Source organism: Rattus norvegicus, chromosome 8 (genome assembly GCF_036323735.1).
Source record: "Rattus norvegicus strain BN/NHsdMcwi chromosome 8, GRCr8, whole genome shotgun sequence".
Taxonomy (NCBI): Eukaryota; Metazoa; Chordata; class Mammalia; order Rodentia; family Muridae; genus Rattus; species Rattus norvegicus.
The window spans coordinates 53,462,932-53,485,814 of NC_086026.1; the positions used below are offsets into that span (position 1 = coordinate 53,462,932).

The 22,883-nt window shown below is 48.3% G+C and overlaps 3 protein-coding genes across 12 annotated transcripts in view; 1 reads left to right on the forward strand and 2 right to left on the reverse strand.

Moving 5' to 3' along the window:
• Positions 1-5,136, reverse strand: part of Cbl (Cbl proto-oncogene) — an 83,412-nt gene extending 78,276 nt beyond the window's left edge. The window contains exon 1 of one of the 3 annotated variants that reach the window (NM_001419955.1): positions 4,837-5,136. In NM_001419955.1, coding sequence (NP_001406884.1) covers positions 4,837-5,028 — 192 coding nt within the window. In that variant the 5' untranslated portion in view covers positions 5,029-5,136. Of the gene's footprint in view, positions 1-4,510; positions 4,665-4,836 lie in introns of those variants that run through there. The other 2 variants (XM_006242965.5, XM_039082332.2) reach the window with 2 other exon arrangements.
• Positions 5,137-5,412: 276 nt separating this feature from the next.
• Positions 5,413-18,237, forward strand: Drc12 (dynein regulatory complex subunit 12 homolog). Of its 6 annotated transcripts, none has more exons than XM_063265105.1 (9): positions 5,413-5,551; positions 7,481-7,564; positions 7,656-11,758; positions 11,883-12,112; positions 12,957-13,022; positions 13,915-14,034; positions 14,481-14,573; positions 16,632-16,762; positions 17,641-18,237. In XM_063265105.1, the coding sequence occupies exons 4-9, from the start codon at positions 12,043-12,045 to the stop codon at positions 17,644-17,646; spliced, it is 486 nt and encodes a 161-aa protein (XP_063121175.1). In that variant the 5' UTR covers positions 5,413-5,551; positions 7,481-7,564; positions 7,656-11,758; positions 11,883-12,042; the 3' UTR covers positions 17,647-18,237. The 6 variants fall into 6 exon arrangements, with proteins under 6 accessions (XP_063121175.1, XP_006242975.1, XP_038936978.1 ...); XM_006242913.5 differs by having other exon boundaries at positions 17,664-18,237; XM_039081050.2 differs by having other exon boundaries at positions 7,656-12,112.
• Positions 18,238-18,277: 40 nt separating this feature from the next.
• Positions 18,278-22,862, reverse strand: Nherf4 (NHERF family PDZ scaffold protein 4). 3 transcript variants are annotated; one of them, NM_001191996.1, is made up of 11 exons: positions 22,715-22,730; positions 21,900-21,927; positions 21,694-21,767; positions 21,182-21,393; positions 20,740-20,929; positions 20,497-20,633; positions 20,111-20,315; positions 19,722-19,918; positions 19,438-19,644; positions 19,112-19,312; positions 18,282-18,935 (listed from the first exon to the last, which is right to left on the reverse strand). In NM_001191996.1, exons 1-11 carry the CDS (start codon positions 22,728-22,730, stop codon positions 18,906-18,908), a joined length of 1,497 nt encoding a protein of 498 aa, NP_001178925.1. In that variant the 3' UTR covers positions 18,282-18,905. The 3 variants fall into 3 exon arrangements, with proteins under 3 accessions (XP_038937865.1, NP_001178925.1, XP_038937867.1); XM_039081937.2 differs by having other exon boundaries at positions 18,278-18,935; positions 21,694-22,862; XM_039081939.2 differs by lacking the exons at positions 18,282-18,935; positions 19,112-19,312; positions 19,438-19,644 and having other exon boundaries at positions 19,730-19,913; positions 21,694-22,862.
• Between the last annotated feature and the right edge of the window lie 21 nt (positions 22,863-22,883).

Consider the following 22,883-nt stretch of genomic DNA (forward strand, 5'->3'; position numbering starts at 1 on the left):
AAAAAAGAAAATAGCAGGGATACCCAAACCTCAGACGTTAAGAACAAATATGTCTTGTGTTTAAACCAAAGACAAGATCCCAGGTCACTCGAGACAAAACCACTTCAGGAGTCACTTATCAGTCCCAAGCTCCTGGGGCATGTGAGCCTTGCACCTGCCTGGAACCTAGCAGGCAAATCAAATGGAAGGAGCTAAGGGAGAGAGGAGGAAGGAAGGGCCATAGGTCCAATGAAAATACTGAAGACATTTTACTTCCAAAATATACTAATTTACCCAACGATCTTTTGGGATTGGGGAGCAGGTAGAGCTGAGGAAAGATGACGTAAAGAAAGGAAATCACTGGGGTTGAGGATTTAGCTCAGTGGTAGAGCGCTTGCCTAGCAAGCACAAGGCCCTGGGTTCGGTCCTCAGCTCTGAAAACAAAACAAAACAAGAAAGGAAATCACTTTTTCTTCACTTTTATTATTTAGTGTGCACACGTGTGCCCATGTGTATGCCATGCTCAGAGGACAACATGCAGGACTTGGGTCTCCTTCCACTTTGTTCATCCTGAGGCTTAAACTAAGGTCTTCAGACTAACTCGGCAAGGATCTTTACCTGATAAGCCGTCTCACTGCCCCCAAATCATCCTCTTTTGAAAATACTTCTTTTAATCTCAAAAAATGAAAGCTATGTATGTATGGTGATGCCTGTCTGCAATGTGGGAGGACTGCTTTTAGTTCAAGCAAGGCCAGGCTGGTTCTACGGCAGCCTGTGCTACAGTGCTAGCTAAATCCTACCAGTTCACAGGCAGAAAATTATGGCCTGCAAGACTGCATATTCTCCACAAAATCTTCAAGCTAAGAATAGTTTTTAAGTTTTAAAACCTCAAAACAACAACAAATGATATGGGATTAAGCATGCTAACCAGCAAAACCAAAATATTTACTCTCTCCCTTTACCGGAAGTGTCCGCCAACCCCAGCTATACTTTACAATGGTATTTTACATCTCTCTAAATTAAATATCTTGGCGATTTAAAATGTACAGGTTAAAGCCATTTGAAACTTCTTCCCATCCTCTCTTCTCTGCCTAGACTGAAGTACTAGCCAATTTCTATACACAGAACTAATTCTGCAGCGCTTACTACAATAGCATGATAAAACAAGGGACGGCTGACAACCAAAAAAAGAAAAAAGAAAACAACTGCTCGTATCTATTTTTATTTAAGGGGTGCTCTAACACAAGCATTTTCCCCCAACAAGTTGAAGTCTCACATGGCTGAACAAGCGGGGCCTATGTTGAGCAACACCCACAGCTTAGATCAGCTGCAGACATCCAAAACCGGGGGAAGCAAGCACACCAGCAGGCCCCAGGGATAGCTTGGTGAGCAGCAGGCTGGAAAAACACACACCTAACCTTCTCAAGAACTAAACAGGGATGAAGTGATGACTCAGGAATCACTAAAGAATTCCACACATCAGACAGATGCACTGTGCAGCTGGAGAGATAGCTTGGCAGTTAAGAGCAATGGCTGCTCTTAGCAGAAGACCTGAGTTCAGTTCCCAGAACCTGCATGGGGAAGTTCACAGCAGTCTGTCACTCCAGTTCCAGGGGAATCAGACTCCTTCTGGCCTCACAGACAGGAGGCATACATGAGATGCATATACATAATACACACAGGGGAAACATGCTAAAGAAGACTGGGATTGGGGCAGTAAGTGGAAACAGTATGTTGGGACTCACTTGATGAAAATTATGAACCGACTGCCACAAGTTGTCCTTTGATGGCCACACAAGGGCTATCCCATGCATACAAAATCCACACACATACACACAGAATAATATATATTATTTTTTTAAAGACCTTAAAAAATAAAGTAAAAAGAAACCCCCAAACTCCAAGGGCAAAGGAGACAGTGCAACTCAGCAAGTACTAGGTATTAAGTAACAATCCGGAAGGAAGCGTTGAGAAAATCTGGAAGTCTGAAGTGGTACAAACCTGCAGGCCTGAGTTGAGAAAAGCCTGAGCTTTCATTTCAGCACAATTAGTGAAGTGTTAGAGGGCACACTGCTGAAAGCATCTTCAGAGACAAGCACTAAAGAATAATAAAACATCCTTCCTTCCTTCCTTCCTAGACTAGAATGGTAAAACTAGAAGCCTGCTGTCCTTGAAACGACCAAAACTCTGAGACATAAATGACTGACCATCCCTAGAAAAACTCAAATCTTAATACTCAAGTGATAAGAGCATTAAATAAGATCAAGTAAGGGAGGGTTTATTTGGACTGCCAGGTAGAATGACTAGCTATAATCTTTCATTGTCAGAAACAGTTTTTTTTTTTCAATTTATTTTATTTTATTTATATGAGAACACTGTAGCTGTCTTCAGACACACCAGAAGAGGGGATCGGATCCCATTACAGATGGTTGTGAGCCACCATGTGGTTGCTAGGAATTGAACTCAGGACCTCTGGAAGAATAGTCAGTGCTCTTAACCACTGAGTCATCTCTCCAGCCCAGCAGAAACAGTTTTAAAGCTCATTAGTTTACGGAAGTCACTAATTAGGGTTATTTCAATACAATGAACCCACTCACACATCCTATATGGGAAACTAACTAGAAATGAAACTAATTTTTCTCTACCAGGAGTCCCCAACAGTTAAGCTCCCAAAATGTAAACCTATAAACTACAGATTGTAAAGACATTCAATATTTTTGTAAAGATGTCAACACATGGACCTAGGCAGCACTTGACAGGCTGAGGCGGAGGACTGCTGTGAGTTCCAGACTGGCCTGAGATATAGTTAGTGAAAGCTTGTCTCAAGAGACAAACAGGGATGAATGTTGAGTGGAAAGTTTTGTGGGTGGTTGGTGTCCCTATCACTCCACCCAGGGTCCTGCCTGTCCACAAGAGGCAGCATCCCCAGGTTCCATAGCGCCTAAGTACCAGAGTCGGGGGATACCTAGGGGGACAACCACCCGCTCAGAGAAGAAGGGGAGGGGGTATTGGGGGAGGGATGACCGGGAGGAGGGCAGTGGTGTTCCAGATGTAAAGTGAATAAGTAAACAAACAAAAACTAACAAAGATTCGGTCCCCAGCTCCGAAAAAAAAATAATAATAATAACAAAGATTCACTCCCTGGCATCTCCAGACAGCCTTATTTAAACGAGGCCTGGAAAGATTGTGCAGTGATTAAGAGCACTTGTTCTTGCAGAAGACACAGGTTCAATTCCAGCACCCACATGGTGGCTCACAACCATCCCTAACTCCAGTTCCAGGGGATCCAACACCTTGGATTCCAGGGCACTGCACACATGTGATGCACAGTCATACATGCACACAAAATATCCAAAGTAATAAAATAAAATTTTTAAAAAGGAAAAATAAACAAGATTTATCAGCATATTTTATAGTGGTTTTATAATTTCCAGTAAGGTCAATTCCACAACACCAATATAATCAGCAAACTTATGCCATTAATTGCAATATCAATTGGGACCAGGGAGGGAGGCTCCCATAATTCAAATTACTTAATGTAAGGGGAAAAAAAATCAGCCCTGGAAAAGTGGCTCTGAAACCACCGGTATGCAGTGCAAGAGTGTTAATTCTCACACAGGACTTATTAAGCATTTATACAGCAGTTACACTGGCCAAGTGCTAATAATTTTATTGGCTGCTTCTAGTCCAAAACAACCCATAGAGAACTTTACAGAAGAGGAACCTAGGCCCAGCCAGAGAGGAACCAAAGAAAACCATATTTACCCCGGAGGAAATAACACCATTCCCTTACATGCCAGGGCCTCCTAATCACATTTATCTTCAGTAGGAATGTTGAAAAATTAATAACTATGGTAAGAGTCAAGGAAATAGAGCATTGACTTCCAACAAATGTTAAGAGATTTGTGTTTGGGGTTGGGGATTTAGCTCAGTGGTAGAGCGCTTGCCTAGGAAGCGCAAGGCCCTGGGTTCGGTCCCCAGCTCCAAAAAAAAGAACCAAAAAAAAAAAACAAAACAAAAAAAAAAAAAAAGAGAGATTTGTGTTCACTTTTAAGTACTGGGGCCAAGTACAGGACTACGTTATACGGGCACAACTATAAGGAAGTGTAAGATTCTCCTGAATGACAGACTTAAAGGGCTAACCATAAGCAACCCCACCCCCGCACCTGATTTTATAATGGCCATCAAAGGGGTCCTGAATAATAAGCAGGTAGGTCCGTTACAAAAATCAAACACTACAGCCCAGCGAAAAGCACTAAGTGCAAGGAGGAAGTTCTATAGAAGTCAGACTGTAATTCAGCACGCTCAGTCAGTCCACCACCTTTCCAAAGATAATGGTTCTAACCAGACCTTGTGGTTTAACCAGTGCCTACCTCAGCAGCAGCAATGGATTACATCCAACACTTTGCAAGACAAAAACTTAAGCCATCCTTAGCGGTGAAGGGAAGTTCCTTCCCTGCCCCCATTTAAACCCACCTCTTTTCTTTGATCTGTGTGCTACATCTTAATGAGAAAAAAACTATAAGCTCACCCAGACCGCAGTCAGCCCGGCCGCCTCCTGACCCCAAGTCCCTCACCCAGGGCGACTCCTCGTCCAACCCGGAGCCCTAGCCGGCAGATCCAACACACATCCCTCAGGCCCACCTCCCCGGGCCCACTCGGCGACCCACATCCCCAGGCTCCGCACCCCCATCGCACTTCCGCCCGGGTGGCGCGGTGACCAGCCCTCCCCCAGCCCCCACCCCATCTTTGTCTGGCTCCCCCACACCTCAACGTTCCCAACTGCCAACCGCAGCTCTCCCTCTCTCCCCACCGCCCACGCCCACCCGGCGCCGCGCGCGCCCGCAGGCCGCTCACCTTGTCCATGAGCTTCCAGCACTTCTCCACCATCTTCTTGTCCACCGTGCAGGGAGGGTGCGGGCTGAGGTGGTGGTGGTGGTGGTGGTGCGGCTGGAAGGCGTCCTTCATGAGCCCGATCAGGCCGCCCGCTCCGGAGCCCCCAGAGCCGCTGCCGCCGGCGCCCGAGCTCTTCTTCACGTTGCCGGCCATGGCCAGCGGAGGGTCGGGAGCCCGCTCGGCCGCGAGCGAGGGAATGGAGCGGGGCGAGAAGGAGGGGCCTCTCCGGCAGCCACCGCCGGCGCTCACAGCCGAGGGAGTGAGAGGGAGGCGCCCGCCCTGAGGCGCGCCCCTGCGCGGGCGCGAGCGCGGTCGGCGCAGCGCGGGGGCGCGCGCCGGAGACAGGCGAGCACGGAACGCCGCAGCGACCCCCCAACTCGCGCACGAGCTCGCGAGCACCCGCGTGCCCTGCGGCTCCCGGAAAGCCTCCACCAAGTTTCCGCGCCCACTGCTCCCGCCCCGACCCTCTGGGATGGGGCGTGGCCTCCCGGGGCGGAACCCAAAGGAAACTCAGTGCCTGCGCCCTCTGCTGGTGAAGCGAGGAATGGAAGGAAAGAGGTGGGATCCAAGGTAGAACCTGCGCACAAGCCAAAGAGAAGCCTTGCCGTCCATGTTCTTTATGGCCTGGGCTTGTTGCCTCCGGGAGTGAATCGTGGCTGTGCTCGCATTAAGACAGGTAGGGATGGAAGGAGTCTTCTAAATGTGAATGTTGAGCTTCGAGTTTTCTGCCTCATGTTGTGGGAAGATAGAGAAAGCCAAAGTTCGTTTTTCTACCCCTTAGTGTTTTTATTTTTGTGGTGATTGGAATTGAACCTACGACCTCACATATCCTCCTAGACAAGCACCCCACCTTGAGCTATATCCCTACTCCACCATCTTGTTTCACCAAGCTGCCCTGGAACTTACTATGTAGACCAGGGTGGCTTTGAACTCACAGAGATTCACATGCGTCTACCTCCCGAGTGCAGGCATTAAAGATCTTGGTATTTATAACCCGCAAAGGTTGGCAATTCAGAAGCTGCAGCCTTTTGCAGACTGATTAAGTCCCAGAAAGGTTTAAGGTTAGGGACATTCGTGTCTCAAGAGCTTCTTCCAGACCTTTTAACCTTTTTTTTTTTTTTCTTTTTTTCCGGAGCTGGGGACCGAACCCAGGACCTTGCGCTTCCTAGGTAAGCGCTCTACCACTGAGCTAAATCCCCAGCCCCAGCTAAATCCCCAGCCCCCCTTTTAACCTTTTTAAAACAAGGAACTTCCTTTTGATCTTTTTCTTTCTGAGGAGTAATTCCTTTTCTGGGAACGGAATATGTACTTTAAAGATACTCTATTGCTCAGCGGAAGGCGCTGCCAACATGAGGCCCCGCCCACAGAGCCTGTGAGACAGCTTTGAACGCTGGCCACTTGCACGCAGGGAACAGAAATTCAGCTCCTAGTCACCTTCACTTCCCTAATCTTCAGACCTCATTAGAAGAACTTTGAAAATAGGAACTTCTTTTCCAAAGAAGAAGAAGAAAGTACCCTGTCTTGGTTTGCTAATTTTTTTTATTATTATTTTAGCTCCAAAGCCCTTTGGTGCCTTTAGTTCAGCTACCAAACCCTTGGCTGGCAGGTTGTTGAGCTTACTGAACTATTCAGTCTCACAGCTTTGGTTTGCACATAAATCATCTTCACCTAAGACATTTTTGAACCTCTATTATCATTTCATGTCAATAGACTGCCCTTTTATCGGTTTGTTTTGGTTTTGTTGATGGTGTTGGGTTTGAGGTTGTTGTTTCGAGACAGTCTCTATGTAGTCCTGGTTGTCCAGGGTGGCCTTAAACTCACAAAGATGCTCCTGCCTCTGCCTCCTGAGTGTGGGAGCATAGGCATGCACCACTGTGCCCAGCCTATCATTTTCTACCTAGGGGGAAAAAAATACAAGAATCTACCAAAGAAAAATCTAGGCAGCACTCTAAAATTACCGTCAAGACTTTGTAAGACCTGTGCCCCTCCCTAATTGCAGGCCTTCCTTGTGGCTCCCCTGGACTATTGAAACCCTCCTTGCTGACACTGATTCATCCTTATCACCACAAGATTCCCAAGAGTAGCCTGACAGAAACACACACTGACAAACCAAACTTTTAAACCCTCCCCACTTGCATCTGTAATAAAACTAGCAGTCACAGTCTTATTTACAGTTGTATCCTACTCCATGACACATAGATGCTATGCTGGGGACCTGACCAAGTCACACAGTACAACAGCAACATTTTCCTCACCGCTGCTGAGTGTGTTCCCTCTGCCTGGAGAGTGTGTCTAAGATCCACATCATTCTTCCAAAATCAGGTGGGCTGGCCGGGCTGTGGAGGCGCATGCCTTTAACCCCATCACTCAGGAGGCAGAGGCAGTGGGATCTCCGAGTTTGAGGCCAGCCTGGTCTGCAGAGTGAATTCCAGGAGAGCCAGGGCTCCAGAGAGACCTTGTCTCAAAGTTAAAAATTAAAATAAAAAAGATTTTCAACCTGCATATCTTCGGTGAAGTCTACATAGCATAGAATTACGTAGCACACATTTTGTTTCTGCTGTAGCCGGCCATACTTTTTTTGATTTGGTGGTTTTTTTTCCTACAGGAACTTGAGAGTTCACTGAGCATCAGCATTGAACCATTAGGAGGGGGCAATTTTTGAAATCCCAGCAAAACTCTGATTTAAACGGTAAATGTAGCTGTTAAGTGCTCACCAGAATTTACTATGTACACAGTATCGCCAAGAGTTGCATCTAATCCCAGTGTCATTTCTATCCCAGAACCCTCACTGTTGGCTCATCTGAAGGCTGCAACTCTCTCCTAACTGTGAGAAAAAGGCGGAGGATTTGCCAGAAGCCTGAGCACCCATCAGGATACTTGACATTGGAAAAACACAGCTATCACAAGGAACAAAAGTCATCGACCCAATCACTGAAGCCCATCCCATCCCCCCAGGCAGGGGTCACAGTGCCATCCTTATCTTTGAAGGGCAATGCCCATTTCCTGACCTCTCCATACCTCTAGCCTTGCATCTGTCCATCAGAGAAGTGGCCAAGGGCCCAGGAGCTCTTTTCCCCTGAGGGAAGCAAATCAAGGATCTGAAAACCACACTGTGTTTAATATATATTTTTAATAGCTCAGAATCCAGCCCAGAGAAAATGGGCACAGTTTTCTAATTCCAGAAATCTGAGAGGCACACACCTCAAGGCTTTTGCAAAGCTGTATTTCCTGCCCAGAAGGACACACACACACACACACACACACACACACACACACACACACACCACCTGCTTCCACTAACCTTACCAGACCAATTCCTCCCATCCAGCAAGGCCTTCAAGCTTAGCAGTCACCCTTCTTGACCCTTCCAGGCATCAGCAACAGGCAGGCTCTCCACTTCCTGATGGTAGCTCCCTGGCCCTGAATTGCAGTAGTCTTTGCTGCCCACCTCTTTTCTCCTAGAAGACTGCACCCTTTGCAGACACACTGATAGAAAAAGCCTCAAGCCAGGGCCAGGGCTGGGTGCCTCACACTTATTTGCTGAACCCATACCAATCTTGTAAAAGTCAAAAAACAAGACTCACTGGCCATATTGAAACAGTCATTCTCCCATGTAAGTCAATGATAATTCTTTCTGTGCAGCCAGAGACACCTAAAACCAGAAAAGTGTTTATCATCCCATCGTCCTAAGCGACTGTTGCTTTCCTTTTTCTTTCCTCCGCATCTCCCCTTCTTTTCTTTTGGAGACAGGTTCGTGTGTTTCCCATGCTGACATTAAATATCTGGCTCAAAGCGCCCACCTACCAGAGCCTCCCGAGTAGCTGGGACTACGCAGCTCTGGTCACTCTGGTCACTCTGCTCAGCTCACAGTTCCTGTAGGTCCATGGATCCCAGCCTGTGGTCACCTAAGGGGTCACGGGGGCACCTAAGACATTGCAAATCACAGATATTTACATTACAATTCATAACAATAGCAAAATTACAGTTATGAAGTAACAATAAAAACAATTTTATGGTTTTGGTCAGGAGTGACTGTTCGAGTCACAGCATTAGGAAGACTGAAAACCAGTGCTGTAGGCCAAGGCCATTGTGTCTTTGATCAGGCCACATTTCTTTTAATATATAAGTAACCAATCTCATATTTGGATAAAAGTGAATGATTGTTTCTCCTGTATATCTCCTCAAAACTCTTGTCTAGATCAGAATGTGATGCACACCTTTAATTCCAGCCCTGAAGAAACAGAAGTAGTTAGAGACCCCACTCTATGAGTTCCAGGTCAGTCAGAGTTACACAGTAAGACCCTTTCTCAAAAGACAAGCAAACAGAAGCCCTCCTGGATAGATCTTATTCAAAGGAAGACAGGGAGCCGTCAAGACGGCTTAGTGGGTAAAGGTGCATGCTGCCAAACTCGACGACCTGGGTTCAATCCCCAAGATCCACATAGAAGAAGGAGAGAACCAATTCCCATAAGTTGTCTGTCCTCTGACCTGTGATGTGCTCTATAATCGTGCCTATGCTCACATGCGTGCACACACACTAAATGTAATACAAATTTTAGGATTTAATTTCTACAATCTAAATGTGTGTGTGCACTTGAATGGGTCTTCTGGAAGAGCAGCAAGTGTCTATAACTACTGACCCATTTCTCCAGTGCATACACCCCCCCACCGCCGAAAACTTTAACAGAGAAAGCTGAAATGATCTTATCATCACTTCTAAACTGAAGTCAATGAAAAGAGAAGGGAGGGCTGGCCTTTTTTGGTTTTTATTTGTTTTCCAAAGATGGGACTGAATTTCAGCCGAACACACCACCCCTGTTCTGTGTTCCGTTAGGACTAGTTCATCACGTGACACGCGGCACCCTTTTTTTTTTTTTAACTCCACTTCACCTTGACCTCAAACCACATCCTGATCCTGCACCTGAAAGTCAGTTGACGGAACACATTCGTAAAATACACGGTCTCCTAAAACATGAGGTACAGCTTGCGTTCTGTCATCCTCAATGTGTCCTTCCAAGCCCCAGCATGAGTGACAGCGATTCAGAGAAAGAAGTCCCTGGGAAGGAAAGGAACTCCCGCATTATTCTAGGGAAGGGAAGGAAGATTCTGAAGGGAGAATAAATGAAAACGTGGTGAAAAATGAGATTTCTCCGCACCCGGAAAGTGTGCACGGGGTCACTAGCTCTACGTTACAGGGGCTACAAGCATCACAAAGACAAGTAGGACTCTTTGCTCTATAAAATGTCCAGAGTGCGGGCTGGAGACATGGCTCAGCAGTTAAAAGTGAGTACTGCTTGTTCAGAGGACTTGAGTTTGGTTCCCAGCACCACACTGACGGGTAGCTCACAGAAACCTGTAACTCCAACTCCAAGGGGCCCCAGTGCTCTCCTTGTAACCCTTTTTCTTTTTCTGGCACTTTGCTCACAAACCCACACACACACACACACACACACACACACACACACACATATATATATATATATATATCAACTAAAAATAAAAAAATAAAACTCTTCTACAATATCTAAAGTGCCACGGGGTTAAAATAAGCAGGCATTGACCTGCTTGCTCTGTACAGGTGAGATTGTATAGTCCCACATCTTGTGTTTGTTCCTGCAGATTTGCTTCTGGTAATATGAAATTGGCCAAAAATTTCAGGGACTAGAATAGACAGACGTGCCTAAAAAGGATCTGTAGGGTCCATAATCCACAGGGAGGAAGGCTTGTTTAAATTCTATGTATGCTGACATTATGGCGCCCAGCGACGGCACAGTTCCAGATGGAGCGCTCCCAGCTGGAGGGGAGGCAGTAGTAAGCTACCTGTCGTCCTCTCTGCCCACAATCAATTTTTAATTATATATAAGATACTAAAAAGCACCCGCTAAAGGGAATCTCCCCCAATATCGCCCAAGAAATTACTAAACTGCAAATAGGGGATGCAGAAGGTCAAGCAGGTCCACTAGAGGGAGCCCTAACCAACTTTATGCTGCAGGGTGCCTGGGGGCTGCAGATTAAACCTCATAAAGAAATAGGGGGAGGAGGCAAGATTGACTGGGAGAGAAAAAAGGTCCTGCAAACACACCACCGAAGTCAGGAGCTACAAAACGTATACACCAAGAAATTCAAGCTGAGGGGCTGGGGATTTAGCTCAGTGGTAGAGCGCTTACCTAGGAAGCGCAAGGCCCTGGGTTCGGTCCCCAGCTCCGAAAAAAAGAACCAAAAAAAAAAAAAAAAAAAAAAGAAATTCAAGCTGAGCAAAATTAAGTAGCTGAACTCATGGACTCTGCCTAATGTGTGCTCCTCTCTCTGGGTGGGTCAACATCCTGAAGTCCATGGCTCCACATCTTGTAAGTGGAAAACTTTCAACACCTGTGCCAGAAAGTGTTTCCCTCACATATCACAGTAGCCTTTTGAAGCATGAACCTTCGTTTTCAAAGTAAATAACATCACTGTATTCTCGAGAACTCCAGATATAAAGTAGCCATCATGGCTACTGTCCCTGCCTTTCTGCTATGTCTGTAAAACACTGTTCTCCAAGACTAAATTTCTAGATTCCTAGCCTAGAGAGTCTCAGGCAGTGTAGACATGAAAAATAGCCATTCAACTCCAAAGCTTTTCTTTAGGGCTGGGACATGGACGTGAGAAGAGAAGCTTCCCTTTGGTTTAGCTCACCACCTGCCTGTTTCCCAGTTGCCCGGACAACCTGCAGTCTCCAGAAACCCAACATCCCAGTTCTTGGTCCTGCCTCTTGAGGAAGTTTTACACCCTGGATTGGCTCCCAGGACCCGGGCTCCTCCCTAGGCTCAATCTGCTTGGATCTCTCTTTACTGTCCCCATGGCATTCCCCAGGGAGACACCACACAAGCAAGAGAGAGTCTTGCAGGTAGATAGGAGGGGGGAGAAGGCATACTTTGGGGAGAGAGAAGGGACCAGGTCCAGAAGTTTCTCAAGAGGCTAACTGCTGCACATAGAATTATTCTCCCTCACTGACTCCATCCCTCCCCAAGGGTCCCAGGAGACCAAGAAGCAAAGCTTCTAGAAAGTGTAAGATACACTGGAAGACTAGAATTCTGAAGCTCCAGAGACTCCCAGCTTGGTCTAAGAGTCAGGAAAGCATGTCTGTCTGCTGATCCACATAGAAGGTCTTCCCTTCGCCAGGACAGCAGGATGCCACCTAAAACCAAAGGAAAGGGGAGAAAAGCTGCCACACGGAAGAAGAAAAAGAATTCAAGTCCTGGTGAGTCACAGTGGGTAAAGGGCAGTGTCCCTGTGTGTCCTTGTCCACAGTCCACACAAAGGTCCTCAGAGGGAATCCAGCCCATCGGGCAACAAAATGGAGTGGGTTTCTTTTGGTTTTGTCTTTTGTTCTTTTGATACAGGGTCACGATGGAACCCAGGCAAGCCTCAAACATATCCTCCTAGTCTTCCTAGTGCTGGGATTGTCTGGTGCTCCCAGTGCCTGGCACTAGGCACTGCCACCACAGTTGGCTAAAGTGAAGCCTTCTTTTAAAAAAATATTTATGGGTTGGGGATTTAGCTCAGTGGTAGAGCGCTTGCCTAGGAAGCACAAGGCCCTGGGTTCGGTCCCCAGCTCCGAAAAAAAGAACCAAAAAAAAAATATTTATTTATTTTATGTATATGAGCACACTGTAGCTGACTTCAGACACACCGGAAGAGGGCATCGGATCTCATTTCAGATGGTTGTGAGCCACCATGTGGTTGCTGGGGATTGAACTCAGGACCTCTGGAAGAGCAGTCAGTGCTCTTAACCGCTGAGCCATCTCTCCAGCTCAAGTGAAGCTTTCTTGCCCTCCTCTTCAGAGCCTTGAGTCCAGGTTCCACCAGGCTGGGGAACCGGAGAATACTTCAATCCCCCTGGAGCCCCATCTAGCTCTTTGCCTTTGTCACAGTTTTCTTTTGAGCACCCACCAAGTACAAGGCAGTGAAGCAGTGAATTTGTCCGATTTTTGCCATTGAGTATCCCTCCCTCAGTGATTTTTCCTCCATCCTGCAAGAAGCATGGAAGACGGAGCAGGATCGAGATCAAGATAGCCTAAGACTTTGTGGTCTTGCCATGACAGGTGTGGAGGCTGAGGCCAAGCACAGGCTGGTGCTGCTAGAGAAGGAGCTGCTTCAGGACCACTTAGGTAAGAAGAGTGGAGCCTCAGGAGACAGCAGAGATGATGTCCTAATCAGGGTTATCCTCCTGCTGTGAGGAAACATCACGACCAAAGCAACTTGGGAAGGAGATGGTTTATCTGGCTTGTGCTTCCAAAGCAGTTTATTATTGAAGGAAGTCAGGCCAGGAACCCAAACAGGGCAGGAACCTGGAGGCAGGAGCTGATGCAGAGGCCATGGAGGGATGCTGCTCACTGGCTTGCTCCCCGTGGTTTGCTCAGCCTGCTTTCTTATAGAACCCGGGACCACCAGCCCAGGGGCAGCACCACCCATAGTGGGCTGGACCCTCCCCATCGATCACTCATTAAGACAATACCCCATAGGCTTGTCTACAGCCAGGTCTTAGAGAAGCATTCTCCTCCCTCCTCTCTGATGACTCTAGCTTGTGTCAAGTTGACACAGAACTATTCACGCAGCCCATGGCACATGGGGCATTTCTGGGTTCTTGGAGAACTGGCAGTTTAAACTATGTCCAGGGGGTGCTAAACCAAGCCAGCCATTCTCTGTTGGCAAAGATCGTGAAGAAAGGGTAGGCAGTGAAGGTGATGAAGAAGCTGTTCTTCTCCCCTGACTCTGGGAATGTAATCACAACCCCATTCGTGAGAGCTAAGTAGTCTACCATGAAGCTAACCTGCAGCTCAGGGAAGCAAGCCATTGTTTTTTAGTAACCAGAACAGGGAGTGACTATTGACTCTGTAGGAATAGAAACTTTATGGGTTTCAAAGGGGGATGGGGGGAGAGACACGGAATAAGAGGTTGACACCTGTCAAGTTCCCAGAGAGACACATAGTTCAAGGCTGTGGTGACTGAGTCCATGGCATCCTCAGCCAGACCTGAGCATGGCTCTGAGATTATTCACAGCTCTACAGAGGGAAGAGGCTTGCCGAGCCAAGGCTTCCGAAGACAGGCTGAAACAGAGGTTACAAGGGCTGGAAGCTGAACTGGAAAGAACCCAAAGTGAAGGGCGGGCTGTATATGCAGGTATGTTTGATCAGGTAGGCAGGAAATGGGCCTGGAGGAGGACAAGCAAGAGGGTCAGGGAATCCAAGGACGGGAAATGAAGAGGAATTCCAACTGCTATACTTCCGTGCGTAGGCAGTGTCCTGAGAATCAAAGATAGATCCCTGGTAGAAGGTGGATTCCCACATTCTAGAGTGTCTAATGCGCCGTGCTTAGTGTTTGCGTGATACAAAATATAGTCACAGCCCTTATCTTCTTCATCTTTGGGAGTAAGTAGGAGGAATTGCCAGAATCCCCCCTAAATATGGGGGAAAGGGTCTTGTTTCTTATCCCCCAAATTTTCAAGGTCTCCCGAGTTTCTTGGTTCTGTTCCTCCACCGAGACTCCACTGAGACATGTAACTTTGTTTCCTTTCTTCATGCCTCCATCCCTACCTTGGTTCCTGCTGCCTACGGCTCCTACCTCAGAGATGAGCCGCCAGCGTCAAGCCCTGCAAAAGGAGCTGGGGACCCGAAGCAAGCGGCTGGAGGAGGAAGTGAGAGGTCTAAGGGAGCGGCTAGGTAGGTCCCCATCCTAGCCCCTTCTTTCCCAGGCTCAGTAACAAGGCCCAGCATGGACTAGTGGACCTCGAAGGCTCTCCTCTAGACGTCTACAGTCTGTTGGCTGAATTTTAACTCGAGTCACCGTCGCCCTAACTCTCCTCTGAACAAAAAGTTCAGTGCCACAAATCTCCCTGTTAGGGCTGGAGTTGGCCTCTCTGATAGTTGGCTCAGCAGTTAACAGTTAACAGCACTTGTTCTTAAAAAGAACCAGAAACCAATTCCCAGCACCCACTTGGTGGTTCACAACCATCCCATAACTGTAGCCTGAGGGAATCTAAGGTCCTCTTCTGACCTCCACAGACACCCACATGATGCACATACATGCACTCAAGTGAAGCACTCATACACACAAAATAACAAAATAAATAAATTTATTAAAGAAAAGGAAAGTTTTATAAAAGCCTCTAAGACAGAGGTAAAGAGAAGGTAAGTGTCACCACATTTCTCCCTTTGCTTAATCTCCCCAATTCCAGCAGTTAACCCCTTCACTGCTTTGTCTGTCCTAAGCAAAATATATTCCTTTTTAGTTTAGCCAACTTTTACAGCCAAACTACAGAAAATGTTAGACTTAATTTACTTCAGTATCCTCAAAGCCAAACACCTGGTAGAAAGCCTTAAATGTCTACTTGTTAAATCAACAAATTAAATCAATCAGAGAAGAAAACAGAGGTCAGAAGATGGCATCAGATCCCATGGAGCTACCAATGGTTCTGAGCCACCATGTGGGTGGTGTAAACCAAACCCAGGTCCTCAGCAAGAGCAGCAGCCGCCAGTGCTCTGAACTGCTGAGCCATTGCTCCAGGCCCCTCCTGAGTCTTCTCTTATTCCTCAAAAGCCCAAAGTGGCCTTGAACTCAGTAATCCTCCAGCCTCAGTCTTCTGAGTTGTAGGTTTTAGGCATGAGTCATCAGATTCCTATTTCAAAGTTTTCTTATCCTAAAATATCTTTGGTTTGGATATAAATATTCATGAGCTGCTTTATAAAGGCCAGGGACACCATCTCTAACTTTGACCCTCTTTTGAATTAAGTCAACATTTATTGAGCACCTTTTGTATACAGTGCTTTGTCATCCATTTTCACATTTAAGGTCACAGCAAACACAAGGAGCATATGTTATTTTCCCTCTAAAGATAAAGGAGCTGGAGAAAGGGTTCAATGGTTAAGAACGTTGCTGCTCTTCCTAAGGGCCTAGCTTTGATCCCAGCACCCACATGGTGACTGGAAAACATTATAATTCCAGTTTCAGGGGATCTGGTCTAATACCCTCTTCTGGTCTGGACTGCACAGGCAAATGCGCGCGCGCGCACACACACACACACACACACACACACACACACACACACAGAGACTGAGAGGCAGAGACAGAGACAGACAGAGAGGAAGATGTTTTAAAAACAGATATAAGGGGCTGGAGAGATGGCTCAGCGGTTAAGAGCACCCGACTGCTCTTCCAGAGGTCCTGAGTTCAATTCCCAGCAACCACATGGTGGCTCACAACCATCTGTAAAGAGATCTGATGCCCTCTTCTGGTGTATCTGAAGACAGCTACAGTGTACTTATATATAATAAATGAATAAATCTTATATTTAAAAAAAAAACAGATATAAAATTAAAAATAAATACATCTATAAAGATAAACTAAACACTGAACCATGCTAGGTGGTACAAGTCTGTGACACCAACCCTGAGAGGGAGAAGCAAAACAATATGGATCTCAAGGTTTTCCTTGGCTACATGGAGATTTTAAGGCCAGCCTGGGTCAAACATTTAAGACAGGGTGATTCAGAGAGCCTCGTCCCACACTAAGTAAAAAGCAGCAGACTTTGGCCCATCTGCTGTCTCAAGCCCTCCATGTACCCTGCCACCCCTCAGGGAGTCTATAGAGACCTCAGGAAAGCAATGACCCTGGAAGTCTCTAGTGGCCTCTGTGAAGCTGCCTCTTAGGCGCCTTCAGTTGCTGTTCTTGGTTTACAGTGTCACTGTCCTGTCTTCTCTTTCTCCCTGCCCGCTGCCTAGAAACATGCCAAAGGGAGGCCAAGACCGCAAGGGAAGAGGCTGAGCGAGCCCTCCGAGAGCAAGATGGAACCCTGACTGAGCTTCGCGCCCATGTGGCACACATGGAGGCCAAATATGAGGAGATCTTGCATGTAAGCACCACTACCTGTCAGCCGTCTCCTAATTCTCATAACCCTCCATCCCTTTGCCCCCAATTGATGTGATAACCCATGACCTAAGGGGGCCGTGCTCTGTCCTAAGTGTAAAGAGAAGGCATAACCGTTGACAGAGCAGTGACTTGTAATCCCAGAACCTGGGCAGCTAACACAGGGAGATTTTGAGCTACAAAGGCCAAGAGGCACTATAATGTACTATGCACCTGCTACACTGTGAGATCGAGACTCAAAATAATCAGGGGATTACGTCGTTATATGGTGTCAGGACTATACACCAAAATAGAGATATAGGTCGATATCTAGCCTAGTATGCAAGGCCATGAGTTCAATTCCAGGCACAGAACTAGGACCAGGGATAGGAAGAGGAGTGAGGAGAAGGAGCAGGGAAGAAAAGGAGTGCCGCAGTCTTGTAATCCTGCTATTCAGGAGAATGAGGCAGACAAGTCATAGGTTCAAGGCCAACCAAGCAAGGTACAAAGTTCAAGGCCAGCATAGGCAGTGTAGTAAGAGACTGTATCTCAAAATACAAATTAAAAGAGCTCTGGATACACAGCCCTGGGACAGGATACTTGTCTAGCATGTGTGAGGCCTGAGTGTTGGGGAGTTGGGGACAGCAGGCAGCAGCCAGGCATGATGGTTCACGTTTGAAATCTAATACTTGGGAAGATGAGGCAGGAGGTTTCTGAGTTCGAAGCTAGCCTGGACTACAAAGCAAAGTTATCTTACAAAAAGGAAGGAAGGGAGGGAGGGAGGGAGGGAGGGAGGGAGGGAGGGAGGGAGGGAGGGAAGTGAAGCACTCTTACTAATCAAGCCAGGCAACCTGAGGTGATGCACTCCTTCCCTCCCTCCCTGAGAGCTGAAAGCTTGCTGTTCACAGGACAACCTGAACTGTCTCTTGGCCAAGCTGAGAGCTGTCAAGCCTCAGTGGGATGCAGCCACGCTGAGGCTCCACACCAGACACAAGGAGCAGCTACGGCGATTTGGTCTCAACCCCCTGGATCTTTGAGGCCACTGGCCTCAAATCTCTAAATATCAATATCAATAAAGCAACCTGATGTAGAAGTCAATAGAACTGTAGATTGTGGCCTCTGGCAGTGAGGACATCTATTTTCTAGGTTAACCCATTGTCCCATTGTCCTAACCCCTGAGTGATAAGAAATAGACAATGTTCTAAACCCTTTCCTACAGAAACTAGATCCCATTCCCTATAGCCTGGAGTACCTTCAGTCCCTTCAAACTGCCTTGGCTTAAGTGGGCACGGTAGTGCATGCCTTTAATCCCCACACTTGGGAGGCAGGGGGATCTCTGAGTTTGAGGCCAGCCTGGTCTACAAAGCAAGTTTCAGGACAGCCAGGGCTATACGGAGAAACCCTGTCTTGAAAAACCGAAACAAAACAAAACAAAACTATTTTGGATTATCCTGACCAATAAAACACAAATCCAGATATCCAGATGTGTGTGTGTGTGTGTGTGTGTGCGTGCGCGTATACATTTATTTATTTATTTATTTATTTATTTATTTATTTATTTATTTATTTATTTGAACAGTAGCATACTTGTACTAAAGTGCTCATATAGATGTCAGAGGACAACCTCCAGGAGGTTCTACTGTATGGTTCTAGTGAGTGAACTCGGGTTGTCAGACTTAGAAGACAGCAGCTTTACCTACTCACCGGCCAACTGGAAAAGGCTACAACAGGACATTACAATAGCCAAGAACCAGCTCCCAAGATTCCTAGGTATCAGTAGAAGGAACATATGGCTCCAGTCCTTCTGCCACATGACAACAGCATCACGTGTCCCCTAGCTTCAGTCCTAAGTGGTTCCACAGCCTCATCTTCTTGAACAGAACTTCATCTTTGGGGCACAGCTCCCCAAAACTTCTGCATAACATCCTGTGGAGTCTCAGGCTCCCTTACTAGCCGGCCTGAGGTCTCCGTCTACACCCCTGTGCTGGAGGTAGGCTCATGAGAAAGAGGAAGGTCCCTGCAGTCCTGCGATCAGTAGTGTCCGAATCCTCCAGTTCCCACTTCCAACTTAGACTGTTCCTGGCTCCTCCCATCTCCGTGTGCAGAGCAAGGGCAGGAGAATAGGCGAGTCTATGCCAAGCAGGGATGTCCTATAGCAACTCTGAAGCCAGAGGCCAGTCCTACACACAGAGAGAAGAAGGAGAGTCAGTCTCCTGCCCCAACATGCTCTGCTCAGGAATAGGACTTTGTCCACAGAGTCTCCGACGACCAACGGTTCCGGCACATCCCACACAGATCTACCCGTTAGCCCTCCTCTCTGCCCTTCTCATAATTCCACGCGTCTCTTTGACTTCACCTCTCCAGACTCCAAGGAAATCCAGGCTTCTGAGCCCTGCGAATTCCTAGGTGCCAGCTTCAGGCGGAGGGGTGGCTCTGCCTCAGCCAGCTGCTGAAGCGTATCCAGGTCACTGTCTCCACCCACAGGACATCCGTTCACCTCCAAAATCGCATCTCCCATCTGCAGCCCCGCCCGTGCAGCTGAGCCTCCTGGGGTCACCTGGCAGTGTAGGGGGATACACAAAAGGGTTGGTCAGGTGCTCCAAGGCAGGGAAGATGGGGCGGGGGGAGGGAGGAGGTTGTGAATGATGGGTAGATTCCAAGGCATATGGTGCATCCAATCACCTGGGAGATGAAAAGACAAGGCCCACTGGCCACACAGCGGAGTCTGAATCCATAGCCACCTCCAGGCCCAGGGTACAAGAAGCATTGGCGAGAGCCAGCAAGGCCAGAAGGCTCAACTGTGTCTTCCACTGGAAGATCCTTGGTTTCTGCCAGAGGAGCAGCAGCAATCTCGGTGTTCTCCAAGAAGAGGAGGGGAGACAGGCGTACCTGGCGGGTGCAGGGAGAGAACCTGTGACTCCTGAGCCCTTCTCCATTCCCACCCTCTCCCCAACCCAGTCACGTACCATGCTGAAGAAGCGGTCAGCCTCAGGATCGACGACGACGAGGGAGACACAAGAGCCCTGTGCTCGAATCCTAGACACTGTTTCCTCGTGGCCCAGCCCGTCCATGCTCTCCCCAGCCACAGCCACCAGGCGATCTCCAGCCTTCATCCCGGCCTTGTCAGCTGGCAGTCCTGGATCCACCTCCCACAAGAACTGCCCTGGGACATGGACATCTTCACTGCTCTCCCCTGACTCACGCCCGTGCTCTCCCAGGAACTAACCCCAAAGTACACGGGAGGATGCCATTGGGAGCTGTGGGGCACCTCTCGTGGACACTGAGAAGCACACAATTGAACATGTATGACCAGCCTAATGTCCAGTTTCTGACCCACCTCCAGAGCTGCACTCACCAAGTCGACCATCCGGGCCCTTCTCCTCCCGGAGCAGAAACCCAAAGCCTTGAGGCCCTTTCTCTATGTTTAAACACCGGGGCTTGGCGGGCAGTGCCCAGCCCTCCGCCAGGGGTGCAGCAAGAGGCATTCCCAGTTGGTGACACTGTTCCTCTACCTCTGGCCCTGCCACCAGCAGAGTCACCCGATCTCCACTCTGACAAAGCTGTGAGGACAGAGCAAGAATGTAAACATAGGCCATCTGTGTGGGACAGAAAGGCAGGTCAGCCTCTCCTCCCAGGGTCTCAGAATGAGGACGAGCCCCTATAGGAAAGAGGGAGTGATACGCACTGACCCTCAGGTCAGGAGGGTACCTTCATGTAGGAAGTCACTGCAGGAAGCCCTACCTTCCTATTGAGCTGGTTGTAAGTGAACTTCTCCACACAGATCCCATTCACTTCTAGGAGCCTGGCCCCAGGGGGCACCCCTGCCCTCTCAGCAGCTCCTCCTGCACTGAGCACCAACCAGAAAGGACCTCGAGCTCCTAAAGACAGAAAAAGTTAAGTCCCAGCCTTCTGCCTGCCTAGAACAGAAGCTGAGCTTCCCAACCCTGTCTCCCCCCCCGCCCCCGTACCAGGCCCTAAGCTCACCATGGGTGACACTGAAGCCAAAGCCACCTTCATCTTTTACCACATGGCACAACCGGGGCCTGACCCCCGAGGCTAGGGTCGGACAGGGGAAAGCTTCATTCCCTTGCTGGGCACGTGTCACGTCATACACATGCTGTGCCAAGACTGTCAGCAATACCCGGGGACCGCTGGCCCGGATGTAACGCACCACCTATAAGAGGGCACACAGGAGTGAAAGGTTGGCCCTCTGAGATCCCAGGATCCCCTAGAGTATATGGTTTTTCTTTTCACTGTAAAAACCATGTCTGTAGATGCCTTCACCCAATCCTTCTACCTAGGTGTCTCCAAATGATGGGGTCTGAAGAGGGTGAGGCTAGGCCAATCCAGTGTCCAGACAAACATCAGGCTGCGTTTCCTCCCTGAACGTCCTTTAGTACCACAGGGATTCCCAGCCCAGCCTCACCACCGCATAGTCCTCATGTTCCACAATATTATTGTTCACAGCTAGGATCCGATCTCCTTCCCGGAGACCCTGGCGCTGGGCAGAGGAGCCTGGATCCACCCTGCACACCACATGGTCAGCCTTGCCGAGCTGCTGCTGCAGATGGAACCCAAAACTCTTTTCCTCCTCCTTGCTCAACAGACAGAAGCGAGGCCGGTGCAGGTTCCAGGGATCTGGAGGAGGAGGTAGGTAGCCAAAAAGGAGGAGGGGGACACAGCCCAGGCACAGCAGCATCAAATGTCCCTGCTTCCTCTCAGAGCACTGGTCAGCTTCCAGCCAGTGAGAGGGTGGGCTGTATAGCTGAATGGATGTGTGGGCCAGCTGCTGAAGCCAAGGGAAGGCTGCCCCCTCTACCTCTGCCTAGTTACTGATATCAGAGGGAGGCGGGAGGCAGTTACCAAGGAGATAGGAGGCTGTGTGGCTCTGTAGTGTCTCTAGGGAAAGGCAATAGTTGCCAGGGGTGAGGGGATTACCAGATTGGTCCTGGTCTTCAGCCAGGGAGAGGACAGGATTGTCAATGCCCAGTCTAGGATTAAACTTAAACTTTCTGTAAAGAGGCAGGAGAAGCGAATATGAGACGCTCATAGCTGGACTTAGGTCCCGGGTTCTACCCTCGGTACTGATGCCAGCTGAGAGTCCCCACCTTCAGTTCTTTTTCTCCAACCGGCAGACTACTTACAGAGTTAACAAGGCCGTGTCCCGAAGATCTGCCAGACGAAGGAAGGTGAGAGTAGAGACACGCTCCCCACGACATTCATAATAAAAAACCAAAAGAGCTTAGGAGAAACCCACCCTCCTCCCATTCTGCTTCACTATCTTCACACACACACACATACACACACACACACAGACACTCACACTCTCACACACTCACACACACTCACACTCTCACACACTCACACACACTCACACACATAGACACACACTCACACACATACAAACACACACAGACACATACAAACACACACAGACACATACACACACTCACACACACACTCACACTCACACACACACTCACAAACACACACATACTCACACACTCACACACACTCACAAACACACACTCACACACTCACAAACACAAACACGCATAGACACACATAGACACACACACATAGACACACATTCACACACACATAGACACACACATAGACACACACTCACACACACAGACACACACAGATAGACACACACTCACACACACATAGACACACACTCACACACACATAGACACACACTCACACACAAATAGACACACACACACAGAGGGGTGCTGCCTCCCCTTTATTTTCCTCCCCCAGCACAGAAATCTGAGCCTATCAGCAGAGGGCGTGAACCAGGAAGGTAGATCTATAAGCCCATCTCATTCCTAGTTCTAATGCCTCAGGGCTACAAACCCCGAGAGCAAGTGTGTTCTAGACCCAGAGATTCCAAATCTGCCCCTTCTGCCGCCACCCCAAAGTCCCCTTTCGAGGACATCTCCCCACTTCCTACCTGCAGCTGCCTCCATAGTTGGATCAGTGACCCAGGACTTAAGAGTAGGGACAAGGTTCATTATAACCAGCTGACCCTCCCACCTGCCCCCTCCCGAGTCACGCCTTCTTGAAGACACTGCAAGGAAGCCTTGAGGTAATGGTTAACAGCAATAGGACTTATTCCCTGG

Bases quoted from the DNA above. Each gene is read 5' to 3' on its own strand.
- Drc12 (XM_063265104.1), top strand. From the start codon at position 12,043: ATGCCACCTAAAACCAAAGGAAAGGGGAGAAAAGCTGCCACACGGAAG. The intron at 12,113-12,956 runs GTGAGTCACAGT...TTGCCATGACAG, and splicing joins GAAAAAGAATTCAAGTCCTG to GTGTGGAGGCTGAGGCCAAG. The intron at 14,574-16,631 runs GTAGGTCCCCAT...CCCGCTGCCTAG, and splicing joins AGGTCTAAGGGAGCGGCTAG to AAACATGCCAAAGGGAGGCC.
- Nherf4 (NM_001191996.1), bottom strand. The intron at 21,394-21,693 runs GTAATCCCCTCA...CTCCTCCTCCAG, and splicing joins TGAAGACCAGGACCAATCTG to ATCCCTGGAACCTGCACCGG. The intron at 20,316-20,496 runs GTAGGGCTTCCT...CTGTCCTCACAG, and splicing joins ACAACCAGCTCAATAGGAAG to CTTTGTCAGAGTGGAGATCG.